The 19968-nt window shown below is 44.4% G+C and overlaps 1 protein-coding gene across 3 annotated transcripts in view; it reads left to right on the top strand.

The window, feature by feature from the left end:
• Positions 1–19968, top strand: part of LOC310875080 (disks large homolog 5-like) — a 48291-nt gene that overhangs the window by 8530 nt on the left and 19793 nt on the right. For 2 of the 3 annotated variants that reach the window (XM_083788133.1, XM_083788131.1), the window contains exons 3-17: positions 535–703; positions 1666–1815; positions 4443–4626; positions 5077–5333; positions 6806–7118; positions 8414–8644; positions 11764–11948; positions 12567–12692; positions 15658–15790; positions 16320–16447; positions 16913–16973; positions 17532–17646; positions 17961–18064; positions 18636–18728; positions 19216–19671. In XM_083788133.1, coding sequence (XP_083644259.1) covers positions 535–703; positions 1666–1815; positions 4443–4626; positions 5077–5333; positions 6806–7118; positions 8414–8644; positions 11764–11948; positions 12567–12692; positions 15658–15790; positions 16320–16447; positions 16913–16973; positions 17532–17646; positions 17961–18064; positions 18636–18728; positions 19216–19671 — 2705 coding nt within the window. The remainder of the gene's footprint in view (positions 1–534; positions 704–1665; positions 1816–4442; positions 4627–5076; positions 5334–6805; positions 7119–8413; positions 8645–11763; positions 11949–12566; positions 12693–15657; positions 15791–16319; positions 16448–16912; positions 16974–17531; positions 17647–17960; positions 18065–18635; positions 18729–19215; positions 19672–19968) is intronic. The other variant, XM_083788132.1, reaches the window with a different exon arrangement.

Genomic DNA, 19968 nt, shown 5'->3' with positions numbered 1-19968 from the left:
ACACACACACACACACACACACACACACACACAACCTGTCCTTCTCTGGTGCAGGCCACTGCAAAAGTGAACAGGAATCTCAGTCCTTGGTTTGGTTCTGGTCCTGGTAATCTCTTTTATTTTATTTTCCTTTTTGTATTTTCTTTTGAAAAAAATAATAATACAATGTAATAAATGAAAAAAAGTAATTGAAAACACATGCATTAGAAGGGCGGTATTATCAGTCGGTCTCGGGTCTTTTAAAGTAGATCTATTTCAGGTGTATAGGCCTATGTTGCGTTCACACGTGGCAGATGAAACGATGCTGCAGTCTACCATTCATTGTCAATGGAAGCCAGCGACGTGAAGCTACGACGAAGCTGTGACGCGTGAAGCCGCCGCAAAATGATGCTGTATGATGCGTTTTTGCATTGTTTCATCTGCCCGTCTGAACGCACCATTGGCGTCGAACCTTTCTGAGTAGCCCCATCCCCCCACCCCCCCCCCCCCCCCCCCCCCTTCGCCATACCATCGGTGACATGCCGACACCCGCAGGTACCTCCGGTGGTCAAGCCTCGTCCCCGCCCCCCGGCTCCGCCCCCCACCAGGTGAGCGAGAAGATGGACACGCTGCTGTTCAACCTGCGGCAGGTGACCCGCGAGAGGGACGAGCTGCGCAAGAGGCTGGCCCTCTCCTCGCCCGGGACCACCTTCGACGACTGCAGGTCAGTGTCCGGGGGACCACCGGTGGTCCTTGGTGGAATTCAAAGAATTGTTATGTAGCATGGAAGTTTTAGGTCTGAGAGGCTAAATCTCATCAGATGGTAGTCCATTAATGGCTCAAATGCTGAATAAATAATGGGCCTTGATGTGAAAAATTCAAATAAAATAAAATATTTCGTCGACTAGAACTATGACGATTCTTTTGTTTGTTGATACCAATACTTTTGTACTCATTAGTTTGCATTGCACAGTGTGCTCGGTGCGCTATTTCCGAACGTGCCCTTAGAATTCCGAAACTATTACCTGTACTACTATTACTTGTTACTACTTGTAACAGAGTATTTCTACACTGCAGCGTATACTGTTACTTAAAAAGGAGAAAAAAAAGAAAGAAAAGAATATATAGTACTTTTCCCACTGTCCACCACTGGCTTTTTGCACGCGATCATAACTCAAAGCAACTGGAGTGCGTACTTCACACAACGTGAAAGTGCTCTGCAAGTAATGCTCGACTCCGTAACACAGCATGCAACTTTAATGACACACCACTTACTGTAACACACAGTGTTCCAACCTGCCACGCTTTTATCTCACTTACCCCAAGACTACCTCTTCAGAAGACAACACATAAAAAACTATATATATATATATATATATATATATATATATATAAGCCTTTTCAAACACTAAACTAGCTAAAATAAATAATTATATATATATTTTAAATGGTGTGAGAGGTCTCGACGAGATGCCTTTTCAGAGATGTCGTATATATATATATTGTGAATGCATATTCTGTGATTTGGTTGCAGTTCAATACCTTAATTACCTGTAGAATGACGGTTTCGATAGCCAAAATTAAATATAATAAATGCGTGAAAAGATATCGTGTATCATGATACTGCTTGAAAACGTATTGGTGATATTACAGTTTGTGTCCGTATGGCCCCACACCCACCCCTAGACCTCACTCCAAGGCGACTCCGGGCCACGACTACGAGCGTCTGAAGCTGCAGTGCATGAAGGCCATGGCGGACCTGCAGTGTCTGCAGAGCCAGCACAACGCCACGCTGAAGAGGTGCGAGGACGCCGTCAAGAAGGCCGACTTCTACCAGTGAGTCCAACCAACTGTGTTGATTTTGACAGCTTGTTTTGTAGATCGGCTATAGAGGGCCAAAGTCCTTCACGGACGTTTTTTTCTCTATGGAGAATAACGTGGGATCATCTTAAAATCGTCTCATGTAAGAATCGTGGTCCAAAGATTCTGTCTGACTCTGCGATATTGTCGGGGAGGTTTGTTTCTAGCGGAATCTTAACTAATTCAGCAGTAGTAACATTAGCGTTTTCATTAGCGTCAGTTGATTCTTCATAATGATCTGTTTATTTGATCAAACACAGTTCTTATATGAGGCGATCTATTCTTCTATGAGGCGATCTAAAATGCCCCTATGGGGATTATAATGCAAATAAAAAGTACATGAACCTGTGGACTTGGCGGCCTCTACCGATATCGACGTCAGTCTTCGGTCAGGTGCTCTATTTTCAGCATGCAACCAAGCATAAAATGACTTTAGAAGCAACTACACTTTAGAATCAACCCCCCCCCCCCCCCCCCCCCCCAATGACCGCAACCCGCATCCACCAGTATTTACAGGCGACTTCATGGGTTTAAATATGCGGGCACGGTGACACTGGGCACAAGGAAAGGCGGCTGCCGAACCTCATCAATGTTTCAGCGGCTGACGCAGCTTTTGTTTGGGTTGCATGTTTGTTCGCACAAATCATCATGCCTGCAGGGTCTTTTAAACCTGCTGCGTTTGCTGCCTTCCCCTCATGACACTGTGTGTGTGTGTGTGTGTGTGTGTGTGTGTGTGTGTGTGTGTGTGTGTGTGTGTGTGTGTGTGTGTGTGTGTGTGTGTGTGCACACGTGTGTGTCATTTGTTGTGCATGCATCTCAAGAACCGTCCGACTTGGAATAGCTGAAGTATACAATGGGGTTCAAGACTTGAACATGTCCTAAAATGGGCTTTTAACATACAATTTTGGGGGTCCTAAAATGGGGTTAAAGTTGTAATTTTGGAGGTCCTTGACGTGAACATGTGTGAGAACAGCTAACAGCTGGCCTGGCCTCGATGCAAACGGAGGGATTATTGCCGTGGTTAAGCCTTTCCCTCTGATTGTGTGCATCAACGCAAGCCTTTATTAATTTACTACTACTTTACCTCCCCTTTTTTATTGTTAATTGAATAATATATAATATATCCACACATCATTGAATTAACCTCTTAAGCCCTGTTTTGTACTTCGTCGCCCAACAGTGTCGTGCATATAAATTGTTAAAATGGCAGATCTTGCAGCCATAATTTGTGGTGAGCGGAAGTCCTTTATGTAATGTACCGTGAATCACGACAATCCTGTTAGTCTGCAGGAAATCAGTCATAATAATAAGTAATCCATCTCTATACTGGATTTACAGTTGTACAGGAAGTTATCAGTTAAGCAGTATTGACATCACATTTGTTTTACTGTTAACGCCACTGAACGTTTTAGCCTGAGATTAGGGCCTCGGATAACAATTATTTTCATAATCTATTAATCGGCCAATTATTTCGCAGTGGTTTCTCAATTATGCATTTGGTCGCGATGCCCCATCTGAAAAGATTTTGTGCCATGCAGGTACCCCCATAATATAAGATATATATATTTATATATATATATATATATATATATATTTTTTTTTTAAGATAATTTGTCCATGCGATGTGTTGTTGTGAGCTTGTAGAAAACAATCCCACCTGTGTGAAGTGAGGGGAGCTCTTATCATCATACTGTACATCATCACTCACTTTACTGTCCTCTCTTTTTATCCTCAAATGCTCAGCCAATCAAATCATCGCTCTGGGGTGCTCAGCCAATCAAACCATTGCTATGCGGTACTCACAAACACACAAATCTGGGAATAGTCGGGGCGGGCGCCCCTCAAAACATTAGAATGGATTTACGTTTTTAAACTGTTTCCCAGGACCCCTGGAACGAACCTCTCAAGGACCCTGGCCCCTGGGGGCCTCCGTCCGGACCCCACTTTGAGAACTGTTGGAGTAAGCCAGGCATTTGTCTCCAAACGAGATAATTCGAGATGGGTAGCTCCCTCTTTAGTAACACCTCTCCTCCCCCCCACCCAAAAAACAACAACAACAACAACAACACATATACTGTATAGCTTACAACCAGCTGAACTTGTCTGCGTCTCCATTGTTCAGGCATGGGGGATTCCCCCGTTCGCTCACTGAGCTGTAAATGATTCCTGGCTTTCAATCCAGGTGGTTAAACACTTCAGTCAGGCATACCTTCTGTTCCTCTAACCCGGTGGTGTCCAAAGTCCGGCCCGCGGGCCCGCCAGCAGATTGGACCTTCCGTTCCAGAGATAATGGCCAAAACATCTTCATAACGGCCATTAAAATCGCCTGTTGCGGGACCAAATCTATATATATATATATATAGTTACGTATATATTCGTACCCCCCGTAACCTCCACATATGAAGCGGGCGAGCCTCAAATTAACTTTCAACATTGGTCCTGTTGCTATGCAACGCCTCCATCACCACCAGCTATGGGGTCTTTACAACCACCCTCCATTTACCTCGGTTAAAAGCAGGATTTTCAAAGCCCCACACAGGTGATATTTTTTTTTAACAGCCACTGTCTCCCCCCTCCCCCCCCTCCCCGCCCCACCCACCCAGCACCCTCCACAGTCGCCAGGCAAGCGAGCAGGCGGGGCTGAAGGAGGAGCTGGAGGCCGTTAGGCAGGACAACATGCAGCTGGTGAGGGAGCACAGCCACGCCCAGCAGGCCTGCGACGAGCTGAGGAGACTGCACGACGACGACCAGAGAGAGGTGGCCGACATGAGGATGCTGCAGCAGCAGGTGAGCTAAACTAGCCCATTCAGGACGGGGAAACCCGTTTGGTGTTTTAAGCGTTACGTTATACTTAAGCTATTTATTTTTTAAGGCATGAACAAACAAAACAAAAAAAAATCGTTTTAGACAAATGAAAGAAGCCATATCACAGGTTAATTGTTCTGATTTTCAAATTATCTCCAAAGAGCTCAGTATTGTGAGAATACTAACCGCAAGAATACTGCCTTTCAGTCACTTCAGTGAATGAAAGGTAACAGTCCAGCTTTAATGACCTTAAATCAATATATTTTAGATAGTTTTATTTATAGTAATGGTATAACATAAAGTCCATAATGTATAAATTCTGGATAAGGGTAAAAAAAAATGCCATCACAAGTGTGATTTTAACTTTATTAGTCTTAGTCGGATTTAACTGTCACATCCCTGACGGCGTGTGTGTGTGTGTGTGCGCTGCAGGTGATGCGCGAGGGCTCGTCGGACGCGCTCAGCGGCCTGTACGACGCGGCCGTGGACAAGCTGGAGGCGCTGAAGAGGGACTACGAGGCGCTGAGGAAGCGCTACGGCGAGAAGACGGCGGCGCACAACGTGGAGCTGAGCCGCGCCGAACACGCCGACGAGGAGAGCCGTCGGCTGCAGGCGCAGATGGACATGCTGCTGCAGCAGAGAGACGCCGCCATGCACCTCCAGCAGCAGTACTCCTCTTCTGTCAGGAGGTGAGGCACACACACACACACACACACACAGGGTGTAAGCACACTTAAGCGTCAAGAAACGCCTAGACCAGTGCGACCGTCATTTCCATCCACCAGCTGTTTAAAAACCCGGGAAAGATGCCTTGACTAGGCGCTTTCTTGATGTGCACATGTCTCCTTTGACGTTTCCTGGTCTGTGGATCACCTCTGTCCTCATCATTTTTAACAGCATTAAACAGACTGCAGTAACACGCGGTCAAATTGCCTTTCCGGGTTAGACCTCCCACCCATGCCAGTGAACACAATGCTTTTGTACACCATAGCGCCACCCCATGGTCACATACAGTAAATCCATTCGACAATTTTCACCCATTTGGCTATTACAACAAACTGTGGTGGAAAGTAACTAAGTACATTTACTTAAGTAACATTTTGAGGTATTCGTCCAATTTCCAATACTTTTACTTCTACACTTGTAGATGTTTTTAAATAACACGCAACCACTTCAGCCCTATATACATTTCAGCCATTTGAAAATAGCCGATCTTGTAGATCTGCTATTTTCAAAATATTATTACGGTATACATTTTGAAAACTTGAAATGGGACGTTCTGCGCAATGAGTACTTTTACCTTTTGGTGCTTCAAGTACATTTTGATGCCAATACTTTTAACTTGAGTGCATTTTGAATTCCGAACCTTTAGGCCTACCTAGTATTTCTACATTGCAGATATTTTTACTCTAGTAAAGAAAAACTAAAAACGCTGAGTCCTTTTTTTTTTTGTCCAACCACTGTGTCGTCCGTCACTTAAGGCTCATACATAGTCTGGATTTTCGGTGGTTGGGTGACCACCGAACTACAACATGACGTCACGAGCCGCGGTGAAGAGCAAACCACCGCCACCGCTCCAGCCCTTCTCTCTGTTTTTACTCACCACCGCTCAACGTTATTTCAGCTCTGGTGGTCAGCTCACCACCGGAGCGGTGGTCAGCTCACCACCGGAGCGGTGGTCACCTCACCACCGGAGCGGTGGTCACCTCACCACCGGAGCGGTGGTCACCTCACCACCGGAGCGGTGGTCACCTCACCACCGGAGCGGTGGTCACCTCACAACCGAAAATCCAGACTATGAATAGGCCTTCAGGATCAGGGATGTGCACACATTAGAAATCAAAGGGGGCTTCAGCCCCTGCCCTTATACCCGTCTGTAAAAGAACTGCCCTTTCCAGACCACGAATGCAGCATTTTACTATGGTGAACGTGAACAGTATTTTGCGCTGAACATATTTTGCGCTGAATGTTACCAGGTTACGCCTCATCTCCACAGAAAATAGCTGATCTACAAGCTCTCAACGCGTCGCAGCATGACGCGCTGTGAGCTTGTAGATCAGCTATATTCGCTATTTAGTTTTTTGTCCAAAAGTGCCCTCTTAACGCGGATTTCAGCCCCTGCCTCTCTCCAACACTCTCTGCATGTCCGTCCGTGGCTCAGGATGGACTCCACGCAGCTGGAGCTGTCCAAGGCGGCAGCGCAGAACGCGGAGCTGCAGCGCGAGATGGAGCGGCTGCAGTCGGAGGCCACGCGCCTCAAGACGCAGCAGCTCAAGGCGGCCAAGGACTGCGACAAGTACAAGGAGGAGCGCGACTCGGTGTTCAACGAGTACCGGCTCATCATGAGCGAGCGCGACCAGGTCATCAAGGAGGTGGACAAGCTGCAGACGGGCCTGGAGGCGGCCGAGGCCCGGCTGAAGAACACCTCGTCGGAGAGGCGCGTCGCCAGCGAGGAGCTGGAGGCTCTGCGGCAGGTCGGGATCATCGGGGGCTACTTTAACCCCTTTTTGGTGTTTTAAAGCATTATGTTATACTTTAGCTATTGGAAAAATAGCAGATCTACAAGGTCATAGCGCGGCACCGAGTGCAGCGCTATGAACTCGTAGGTCTGCTATTTTTGAAAAGTAGTGAAAATCTTTGTATTCAAATCTTTGAATATATATTATTACAGAGTGAACATTTTAACTAAGAAATCTTTCCTTCTGGGGATGTCCCTGGAACAACATATTTTCAGACGGGGGGTGGAGGCATATTACATATAATCTTTGGGGTCCTTGACATGAAATATTGAGCACAACTGATTACAGAAACATAAGGTTTTTCAGAAAACTGTCGGTTTCTAAACTGCCCACAGCCCTCCTATGAGACACAGACTGAGTAGAAAAAAATCGTGCCATTTTATCATGATTATTAGTGAGGACCTATTATATGAAGATGGGTTGAAAAGTGGTGAAGTGGTCATTTAAGTTGAACCCATTTAGACCTGAGAACTGATTCTGTAAAAAATGTCCTGATAAACCTCATGTTTCTATTGTCAGTGCTTCTCAAGATATTTATTCATAATATATGTCAAGGACCCCCCCCCAAATAATATGTAGTTGGGCCCCCGACCTACATCTCAAAATATTGTTCCAAGAACCCCCACAAGCAAAGATTTGAATTAAAAATGTTTGCTGTGAAAGAATATATATTCAAATATTTGCACACATTTTCAAGATTTTTCTGAAATAGCAGATCTACAAGCTCGTATGAGCTTGTAGATCTGCTATTTCTCAACAGTTAAACGTTTAAAATAATGGTTAAAAGCTATAAGGCTACAGTTAATTGTCACATCACAGTTTTACAAGTAAATAAAAAAAGTGGTTGGAACTAGTTTTGTGCATAGTTCCTATCATGTTATTTTTCCAAGAAAACAAAAAAGGGAAGAAGAGAGAGGGGGAGGCGGGGGGGTAAGGATATCAAGGCAGGAAAGGAAAGTACGGTAGAAAGCTTACCACAAAAAGTACAAAAAGATATGTTTCACAAACGGCACAGCCGTAGGGTCTCTTTTATCTTATATTCACAGTACAAGTAAGGGCTTTCAGATATTTACTAGCTTGCTTCACAAACAGCACAACCGTAGGGCTTCTGTTAGCTTATTTGCAGCCTGTATAGCCTCTAGCACTGACATAGAAACCCATGTTTTTGTTAGGATTTATTTATTTTTCTCAGTTCTTAACGGGTTGTTTTAATCTGGTTGAACATTACCCCCCCAAAAAAAAAAAAACAGGAGCTGGGCTCTGCGCTGGTGGACCGCGACCGGGCCATCTGCGAGAAGAACGAGCTGCTGGAGAAGTACGTGCACGAGGTGCGCGACAAGGCGGAGGCCCAGAAGGAGCTGAGCCAGGCCACCAAGGACCTGGAGATGGTCCGCGAGGAGAGGGACGTGGCGCGCACCGAGAGGACGGAGGCCATCATCCAGAGGGACCAGCTGCTGCGGGAGTACTACCAGGCCAGACAGGTTGGCGCTCGCTGTTGTTTGATTTTTAGTTTTAGTCATTAGTCTTTTGAATAGTTTTCATTTAGTTTTAGTCACATTTTAGTCACCTGGAATGTGTTGGTGTTAGTCTAGTTTTAGTCGACTAAAATGTCATGAGATTTTGTCGACTAAATCTACAGTATTTTGGCAGGCCTTGATGCAGTCGCAATGACAGATTTTACACTTTAGCTTCCGAATAGCAGATCTACAAGCTCACAACGTGTCGTGCTGCGACGTGTTGTGAGCTTGTAGATCGGCTATTTTCAGCATGCAACAAAGTGTAAAATGACTTGCTTAGTTTTAATTTAGTTTCCATTTAGTTTTCGAACACACTCAGAGTTACAGATGTGTTATGGTAACATGGTAATGGTAATTCACTTGTCTAGAGACTATAGGCCTCAAATCAAAGCTAAAAAGCTTTCTGTTTGCTGCTGACATTTATTGAGATTTAAAAAAAGGATACTCATCATTCTTTCCTAACTTGTTTATTTTGCTGTCTTAATGTTTTATGTAAAGCACTTTAAATTTGCCTTGTTGAAATATGCAAATAAACGTTCCTTGTACACAACAGCAACAACAAACACAAATAGTTAATCGCAATTATTTGTATGACACTTAATAGTCAAGGTAAAATGGCTGGCAAGCTGGCAGGCTGGCTGGCAGGCCGGCAGGCAGGCAGGCAGGCAGGCAGGCTGTCTGGCAGACAGGCAGGCTGTCTGGCAGACAGGCAGACAGGCAGGCAGGCAGGCAGGCAGGCTGGCAGGCAGGCAGGCAGGCAGGCAGGCAGGCAGACTGACTGACTGACTGACTGACTGACTGACTGACTGACTGACTGACTACAAAGGGAGGGGATTGATTAAGCAGTTAATCCGTTCATCCCGTCTCAAACAGGGTAATGGGAGGGTTCCTCTCATCACAGCTGCTGGCTTTTCATCAGCCCTTTAGTTTCATCATATTCACCACCAGCAGCACGTATTGTTTGTTTGTTTGTTTTATTTTCACTTACAAGAATATTTAAAAAGTGATACACAAAGTCAATGAGAATGCCTAAAACCCCTCAAGGGGCTTGAGAAGTGGCATTCTCCAGGAATATTTCTACATTCATAGGATAAATGACATCAACGTTGATATATACAGATTTTTAACCCTTACGGGTCCATTTGGTTTCATTTCACGATCTCAAGACTTAAATTATTGTTAAACATCTGCATTACTTAATTTACAAGAAGTCACACAATTAAGCTAGAGAATGTAATTTCATTGTAATTTTTTATCAACATTTGCCTGTTATTTCTCCTATGGTATCACATCAATACAGCTGTTATCTCTCCTATGGTATCACATCAATACAGCATGGAACTGTGGACAGAATCTCATCCAACAATAACAAAATGTTCTAGGTTTTGGATCTGAGAGGCTAAATCTCATCAAATGGTGGTCCGTGGCTCAAATGCAGAATAAGAAATGGACCCTTGATATTAAAAAGGTTGAAAACCACTGCATTAGAGCGAGGACATCTGTTTCCATCAACAGGGGAAAGTAATGGTCTGTCCAATCTGGCCCGATTGGACAGTATCCCTGCATTAGGAAATTAACAACGTTAAGCAGCTAACTGGCCTGTTCTAACTGTGAGACAGGGAGCGAGGCACAATAAAAAACGGTCGAAGAATGCTTGTATGTCCTAATTCTTAGACGGTTCCTTTTTTTTGTTAAATATATAAAAAATAGAGAAAAATGTCCAATGTGACGGCTTGTGAGCCTGTAGTTTGGCTATTATCTCTTGTAGGACGAAGTAGAGCGTTGATTTACGAAAAGAAAAAAAAACATACAAAAGTCTAAATATGGAGATACGAGGATTCTCGTTTCTCGACGGCAAACGAAATGTGCTGAGATAATTAAACCTGCCCGCATTAGAATGGCAAACCTAATGGAATTGATTTAGCCCTGTGCATTACGCCTGTGCATTACTCACCACGCCTGCAGTACGACTCGCTTAACCCATTTTGGGCGGGAACCCCTTTTGGTGTTTGCATTATGCTATGCTTTAGCTATTGAAAAATAGCAGATCTACAAGTGGGAGACTGCAGACTTCAGACTGGGTTTTGTGCCACCCAGTGGTGACAATGGTTTATCACTTACTGGATCTGAGTGCCATTCGGGTTGAACCGGTTCTGTTCTTTTTTTTCCCCTGCCTAAATTAACCCATTTAGGCCTGACCGATTTTTTTCCTTTTCTGAAATTAACATTTTCGCGATTTTTGAAAAATAGCAGACCTACAAGCTTGTAGCGCGCCACTCGGTCTAGGTCTGCTATTTTTGAACGACAGACAGAAACATAGCTTTTTCAGAAAACTGTCATTTTCAAACAGACATTTTTAGAATCTGATCTCAGGTCAAAATGGATTAATCACCGTGAATCAACAGTTTTTGAGCTTGTAGAGACCTATAGAGCACCGAAGTCCTGACGTAACTCGCTCATCCCTTCGATTCCCCTGGTTCGCGTAAGTAATTTCTCTATGGAGAATAACATGGGGTGATCTTAATATCGTCTACTATAAGCGTTGTGGTCCAAAAATAAACAAGCTGTCTCGGCGTTATTGTCAGGGAGGTGTCTCTGTATCGTTTGCAACAGTCAGTCACTCATATATGATACAGTCTGCTTCTAGCGAAAATGTAACTAATTCAGCAGCAGTAACATTAGAGTTTTCTCTCAGTCAGTTGATTCTTCATATCCATATGAGTGAAGCGGCCGGGGTGACGTGTTTATTTTTCAAACACAGTTGTTATATGAGGCAATCTAAAATCGCCTCAATGGGGATTTCAATGCAACTAAACAAATACATGAACCTGGGGACTGACGCCCTCTACTGAAAGTGACGTCAGACTTCGGTGCTCTATAATAATAATAATGTAACAATATATATATATATTTTTAAATATTGTGCGTGTGTGTGCGCTCCACTTTATGTGGCTATGATGTTTCCCTGGAACAAAATCTTTAGAGATGCTGGTCGGTGGCTGGTGACATCAAAACATCAAAATGTGCTGTCATGATGATAGTAACACGCTGCCTGCTTTCTCCTCCACGCTACGGCGCTACAGAAACAAGACTCGGCCACTCTGGACATGGAGCGCGCCAACAAGGAGATGGAGACGCTGAGGAAGCAGTACGAGGCCATCTCCCAGGAGCTGAAGGAGGCGTCGCAGGAGGCCGAGGTGGCCAAGTGCCGACGGGACTGGGCCTTCCAGGAGAGGGACAAGATCGTGGCCGAGAGGGAGAGCATACGGTAATATAAGGCCTCGTTCGTAGGCTTGGCGTGTCGGTGGGGCACGAACAAAGAGCTAGTGGTTTCCGGGTGTTATCTGATGATTTCATCTCCGTCATCAGCCCTTAAGGCCTATTCATAGTTTGGATTTCCGGTGGTGAGCTGACCACCGGAGCTGAAATAACGTTGAGCGTGGTGAGTAAAAACAGAGAGAAGGGCTGGAGCGGTGGCGGTGGTTTGCTCTTCACCGCGGCTCGTGACGTCATGTTGTAGTTCGGTGGTCACCTAACCACCGAAAATCCAGACTATGTATCAGCCTTTACCAAGCCCATGCAATGGAGCCAGTATGGACATTTCCTACATATTGCAAATCTTTGAATTTATATTCTTTCACGGCGAACATTTTTAACTCAAATATTTGCTTCTGGGGGTCCCTGAAACAAAATATTTTCTGATGGGGGTCGGTGGCCAAATCCAGATAACTCCGAGGGTCCTTGACATGAAAAAGTTTGAGCACCACAAAAACCTATATTTCTATATGATGGAATTTCGATGTAAGATGATTTACATGTTTGTTTAGTCCAGTCTGTGGCGTCTCACGAGCATGTGTGTGTGTGTGTGTTTCCCTCTCGTCATCAGCACGCTGTGTGACAACCTGCGGCGGGAGCGAGACCGTGCCGTGAGCGACCTGGCGGACGCCTTGAGGAACCTGGACGACATGAGGAAGCAGAAGAACGACGCCGTGCGGGAACTCAAGGAGCTGAAGTGAGTCAGTCAGTCCTCCGGTTCACAGCTCTTCATTCTCACGCCATTTTCGTTCACAGGAAACGTTTGTTTTTTGGAGCCGCCAGCACCTCCTCTCTGCCATGCAGAAAAGACACACACACACACACACACACACACACACACACACACACACACACACACACACACAGTGTCTTTTGGTGGGTTATTGTTAGTGCATATTTTTAACATTATTTGAACTTTTGGGGAGAGCATCGTCGATGGCTTTCCTATGCAGAGGGTTGGAGAGACACGGTCACTGATATGAGCAGAGGTGTCTCTCTGGACATAACCTCAGTACCCAGGCTTTTATTTTTGTTCGCATTCGGCTCAAAAAAATAAAAGCCTGGGGAAACGCATAGGAAGATCTGGCATAAGAAGTGGGAGACGACTTGTATTTAGCTATCCAATAACAGTGCAAAGGGGTGTCGCCTCAAATTTGGTGATGTCAGTGTTCTCCGCTGTTTTCTACCAGGAGAGAAGGCGGGGGCGGGCACTCAGATCCATGCTGGCACCAGCCCCCGCCCCTCTAGAGCAGAAATCTACACGGGCTGGGCCAGGCTACTCTGGACATGATATCCAGTGATATCCAGTGTTGAAATAAGCAACCAGCTGGTCTATGAAAACAAGCCCAAAAGAAACAATATTTACAAGTGACTTTACAGGAAAACCAGCCCAAAGTCGCTCATAATGAGCAGACATGGCAACACTGATGTTTTCCAAAGTGCTCCGTCACTCATAAAACATAGCCCCATAATATACAGCACTAGATCTTCACGTTTCTATTTGTGTGGGAGACTTCAGACTTCAGACCGGATCTTTTGTGACACCCAGTGGTGACAATGGTTTATCACTTACTGGATCTGAGTGCCATTCGGGTTGAACCGGTTCTGTTCTTTTTTTTCCCCCGCCTAAATTAAAAGTTGGTTCAGAACTGAACAGAACATTATTTCTTGTGGGAACCAAAGTGGAGGTGTCACTATTCAGGTTGGAATATGCAGATGTGATATAAACCATCATACAAAAATGTAATAAAGAACGGAGAACCAAAGGGGCCTCAGTCAGACCAATCATAGACGTGCAGTATGTCATACACATACAGTATCATAGAATTTAGGGCCGGTCGTTATTATGACTTCAAATCAGTGCTATGATGATTATTGCAAACTTTTGCATCGTTTACAATTAATGAACGATTATAAAAATAAATGGCAAAGATTGTGTCGTGCTGTGAGCGTGTCGATATCTCTGTACAACGCCTGTTCAGTATTGAATTCGAGTGGTTTATAAAAGAAATACATGTCCATTCATTGATGTGTACAATTCTAAATTTGTCTATGAACAAAATTAAATCAGTTATTGGTTATAAATATGGATGTCCCGATCAAACTTTTTGCTCCCGATCCGATCATTTGATTTTGAGTATCTGCCGATACCGATTTTTCCCGATCCGATATTTATATTTGTATAGAACACTTTTTATATTTGTATAGAACACATATCACAATAGTTAATAGTACAATATCCCAAATCACAGACACAGTCTTAATACCATGATATGGATATACTATTGATACTAGGGATGTCCTGATCACATTGGTTTCCTCCCAATCCGTTTCCCATTTGAAAATGACGTGATCATCAGCCCCTGATTTCCGATCATGTGATCGGATCGGGACAACCCTTGTTGTACGTATCTGTTTTGAAATGTTTACAGTGTATTGTCCAGACCAGAGCCTTAGATATAGACAGAGTTACGCAAACTGCGTTCACTACATGGGGCCAGTCCAATGGCGGCTCTCCTACATAGACTTCTATTGAGAATGGGGACAACCAACTGGGACAAGTCCTGGACCCGAAGTAGGCAGAAATGCATTGGACACAGGCAACAGCCCAGCTTTAATGATCTTAAATCCCTTTATTTTAGATTGTTTTGTAATTTGTAGTAATAGTACAACATAAACATTACAGGGACTTTAGTTGTTACTGTACAATACTTTAAAACAGTTGTCATGTTGCACAAATGCTTAAAATAGCTCTTATTTGCGCCGCCCTCGTTGAAAACAATGTATTTCCAATTCCAGCTTGTCTCAGTTCAGACTGCATGAACAGCGCTCGAGCGCTCGGTTTCTGCCCCCTCATTAATTAGGTGGCTCTGGTCCAGACCTAACAGAGTTGTGAACAACAGAGAGAAGATGTTTTCAGTGTGGTGTCCAGACCTAACAGAGTTGTGAACAACAGAGAGAAGATGTTTTCAGTGTGGTGTCCAGACCTAACAGAGTTGTGAACAACAGAGAGAAGATGTTTTCAGTGTATTGTCCAGACCTAACAGAGTTGTGAACAACAGAGAGAAGATGTTTTCAGTGTGGTGTCCAGACCTAACAGAGTTGTGAACAACAGAGAGAAGATGTTTTCAGTGTGGTGTCCAGACCTAACTGAGTTGTGAACAACAGAGAGAAGATGTTTTCAGTGTATTGTCCAGACCTAACAGAGTTGTGAACAACAGAGAGAAGATGTTTTCAGTGTGGTGTCCAGACCTAACAGAGTTGTGAACAACAGAGAGAAGATGTTTTCAGTGTATTGTCCAGACCTAACAGAGTTGTGAACAACAGAGAGAAGATGGTTTCAGTGTGTTGTCCAGACCTAACAGAGTTGTGAACAACAGAGAGAAGATGTTTTCAATGTGGTGTCCAGACCTAACAGAGTTGTTTTGGAATGTTTTCAGTGTATTGTCCAGATCTAACAGAGTTGTTTTGGAATGTTTTCAGTGTATTGTCCAGATCTAACAGAGTTGTTTTGGAATGTTTTCAGTGTATTGTCCAGACCTAACAGAGTTGTGAACAACAGAGAGAAGATGTTTTCAGTGTATTGTCCAGACCTAACAGAGTTGTTTTGGAATGTTTTCAGTGTATTGTCCAGACCTAACAGAGTTGTAAACAACGTACAGGGAGAAGATGGAGGACCAGTTGGAGAGTGAAGCGAGGTATCGGCAGCTCATGGCCCACAGCTCACACGACTCCGCCATCGACACGGACTCCATGGAATGGGAGACGGAGGTCGTCGAGTTTGAGAAAGACCGAGTATGAACACGGCTCTGTTACTCAAACTTAGTATACAAAGTACTGGAATACAGGCTTAAATACACATACATTTTTAGTATACAAAGTTGAAAGTACTAGAATCCTGGCTTAAAGTCATATACATTTTACGCCTGTGTTTGGCGTCATCTCTCGTAGCTCCTTTGTCATTACAGTGTTAAAATAGGGTCTCCCTGTCTCTCCAGCTCTTTAGAAAATGCACTTTGAGGCCAGGATACCTAATTTAATCTAATCGGGAAGAGAAAACTCACGCAGAATACTGGATAAACTAGTGAAATTGGAAGTGATGACAAAGAAGTACGCATAAATTGGCAACCCACCTGAAAATGTATTTTCTTTTTATTAAAACGATCAAGGGACAGGGAGATTCCTGTAGAAGTGTTTGCCTCACAATATAGAGCTTTAATTTTTGAACAACAAAAGAAAATACCACTTACTACGTTTAAATGTGATGAGACACTAATGCAATAATCAGAGATCCATGGTCTGTTCTTGTATCGTCTCGTTTCAGGAGGACATGGATTTGAAGGCACTTGGGTTTGATATCGCTGAAGGGGTAAATGATTCCTATTTACCAGGAGATTGTGGCATTTTTGTCAGTAAGGTGGACAAAGGAAGTATCGCAGAGGGAAGATTAAGGTAAACATTTTACCACAGATTCTCAATGCCGGGTCCGGGGAACCACCCAGGGGTCCAAATGGAACCCATTTGGAGGCCCGGGATCACTGGCGTAGTGGCCCCCGGGGACCTGTAGGCTCTCAAAGTAGCCTGACGGCGTGTCGCCGTATTCGACGAGTCCCGACCACGACGGCCCTTGCATGCGTGCCACTCCCCATTTCCTGTCAAAATAGTATCCTATCAATAATGTTTGTTTATGTTTATTTATTTGATATGGACATAACAATTATAAAGGCATACTGTACAAAGCACAACATAAATACATTAATAATAATACATTTGGACCCATGGCGGTCCCCAGACCTGGCATTGAGAACCAATTCACTGTACATCACGGTGCATTGCTGCGACATAGTTCCTTCTGGTCTTTGCATAATTTCCCTAAAAAAAAAAAAAAAAAGATTTGTTTGTTCTCCGTACGTACAGGGTGAATGATTGGCTGCTGAAGATAAACGACGTGGACCTGACCAATAAGGATAGAAAACAGGTAAACATTTTGAAGAAGAAAGAGTTCACTTCTTCTTCTTTTTGTATGTGTGTTGAAAACGTCCAATAAATAAATAATAGGTGCTGTACATGTTGGTGAAACTCGATTATGTATTAGTAGTGCCTCTGCTTTGCCACAAGATGGTCCCCAGATAAATGATGGATAGTTAAGAACCAAATGGACCCTTACAGTATGTAACTCTTGAGAGTGTACAAATGGACCAGTAAGGGTCCAGATTAAACAAGTGCAATTGTAAGTGATGAGACAAAGAAATGAGCAGACAAAATTGGAACTGGAAAATTATTTATAAAAAAAAGTAAGCTTATAAATGGCTCTTTCCTGATTGTCTGAAATTATATCACCTACCTGAAAATGTATTTTCTGTTTATTAAAGAGGTGGAGAGACAGGGATATACCCCTGTTACTGAACAAACTCTATAGCAATGATTTAAGCAAAAAACACATAACTTACCCTTTAGCTTTTTAATTTGATACTGTGTCAATGTGTGGTTATTTGCTGTTGAAATGAACTGACCTCTAAACCAAACTTCCAACCAGGTGATGAAGGCGGTGCTCAGTGGAGAGGGAGTGATCAACATGGTGGTCCGAAGGCGGAAGTCCCTGGGTGGGCGGATCGTCGCTCCCGTCCAGTTGAACCTCGTCGGTCATAAAGGTAGGCTCGTCATCCCAGAGCGTTCCTACTGGCTGGACCCAGCGTTTACATTTTACAGCAATCTTTGATTTTTTTGCTTGTAGTCCGTCGTCTTTGTTTGAATGAAATGAAAATGTACTTTTAGTCATATTTTAGTCGCCTGAAAAGTTTTTGTTTTATCTCGTGGATGGCTTGGAATGGGTTGACTAACTGCGCTGGACTGGACCCCGGTTCGGTTCTCAAAGGGGGGTTGATACAATGACAATAGAAGTTAATGTCTGTGGTTGTCTTCCCATAATGAATGAACAGAATTGTTGTTCTTTTTGTCTTCCCAGACTGTGGCATCGGGCTGGAGAGTGGAGTGTTTGTGGCTGCGCTGTCTCAGGGCAGTCCAGCTGCCAAGGACAGCTGTCTCACTGTCGGGGACAGACTGCTAGCTGTAAGTTCACACTGTCTCACTGTCTCACTGTCGGGGACAGACTGCTAGCTGTAAGTTCACACTGTCTCACTGTCTCACTGTCGGGGACAGACTGCTAGCTGTAAGTTCACACTGTCTCACTGTCTCACTGTCGGGGACAGACTGCTAGCTGTAAGTTCACACTGTCTCACTGTCGGGGACAGACTGCTAGCTGTACGTTCACACTGTCTCACTGTCGGGGACAGACTGCTAGCTGTAAATTCACACGGTTCGCTTTTAATCCATGCCTCCTGGTGGAGAGCTGCACTAACATTAACCTCTAGTGCCCTCTAGTGTTGCGTAATACATCATTTAGCTCTGCAAAGTTGCCTTTGTTAGGGAAGCCATCTATGTTTTCTTTTTTACAATTCATTCTTTCTTTCTTTCTTTTTTTCTACTTACTTACTTACTTTCTTGCTATGATGTTGTAGTTGAACAGGGTGCAGATTCTTGACAATGTACACGACAAAAGATAAACAGAAGTGTTTATCAGAGGATGCAGATGCTTCTCTCGTTGTGCATATTATTCATGATCCCCCCCCGAACTTCACAGATAAACGGAATTGCACTTGACAACAAGACCCTGACCGAATGTGAAGCTCTGCTGAGGAACTGCCGCGAGTCCCTGAGCATATCCCTTATGAAGGTAAATGGAGTCTGCATTAGTCCCTGAGCATATCCCTTATGAAGGTAAATTAAGTCTGCATTAGTCCCTGAGCATATCCCTTAAATGAAGTCTGCATTTAGCACCGAAGAACAAACTTAATTATTTCAAGCACGCCCAAGTTTGTCATTGGTTGGGCCCTCCATAACTCTGAGCGTACAGGTAATGCTACATTATTGAACCACTGTTGCTAATGGTTTCTATAACTACGCAGAAATTAGTAGTATTGTTCCATTTGGTTTTGTTAGTTTTAGTTCCGCCTTCCCCCCCAACACTACAACAGATGGCGATCAAGGTGAAAGCCAAAGACAATTTTGTGAGTCATTGCAATCTTAGAATTTGTTTTGATTTGGTTTAGAAGATGGATGAATGCTGAATGTCTCAATCTGGAATGAGTCACAGAGGGAGCCGATTGCGTTTTGCCTCATGTCGAAGGTAACGAGGATCAATCCTTTCCCTGTGCTCTCAGTTCCTCCCACACAGCTGCTCCGGGCAGAGTTTATTCGAGAGCCTGAGAGACTCGGAGAAGAGTCTGAGCTGCCGGCTGCACTCGTGCGAGCTCCACCACGCCAAGAACTGCAGGAACGCCAAGCACAACAACAGCTCCACGCAGACCGACATCTACAGCCCCGGTGGCTCTCCGAGCGGCGATGGCAGCGTCCATAAAGACAATATGGCCGACACTTTGGACGGCGGTGGCGGCGGCTCGCCGTGCTACCACAAGCCGTTCTCCAGCGGGTCCCTGCGCTCCCGCGGCCCCCCCCCCTCCTCCTCCTCCTCGCACCGGGGGGGCTCCTCCACCCCGCACAGCCCCTCCCCCTCGGAACCCCATCAGGAGTTCTTCTACAGGAGGGCGGAGATCCACCGGCGTCCCCCCGCCACCCTCCCCCCCGCTGTGGTCTCCGTCGACTGTGCCCCCCAGCAGGTATAGCCACAGTCACAAGTATTACATAGTCGCCTTTATCGCAATTATTTGAGATAATTACGATTCATTTTGCATATTCGTCCATGTTGAAAAATGCTTTTCTTTGTGAGCACCGTGCTCTGACTCATGGTGCGTTACGCGTTCAAATCATGCAATAGAAATAACGGTGATGGGTCGCACACACCAAGAACTGCTTCAGTTTTTAATCTTGCATAGTGAATAATGGACAAACATTTCGGCTATCCAGCCTTCATCATGTTGAGAAATGTACATACATTTATGTATTTATTTTCAAAA

This window comes from Protomyctophum parallelum (genome assembly GCF_964188405.1).
Source record: "Protomyctophum parallelum genome assembly, chromosome: 17".
In the NCBI taxonomy this organism is placed as follows: Eukaryota; Metazoa; Chordata; class Actinopteri; order Myctophiformes; family Myctophidae; genus Protomyctophum; species Protomyctophum parallelum.
The sequence above is the reverse complement of the archived record's forward strand: the minus strand, read 5'-3'. Positions and strand labels throughout refer to the sequence as shown.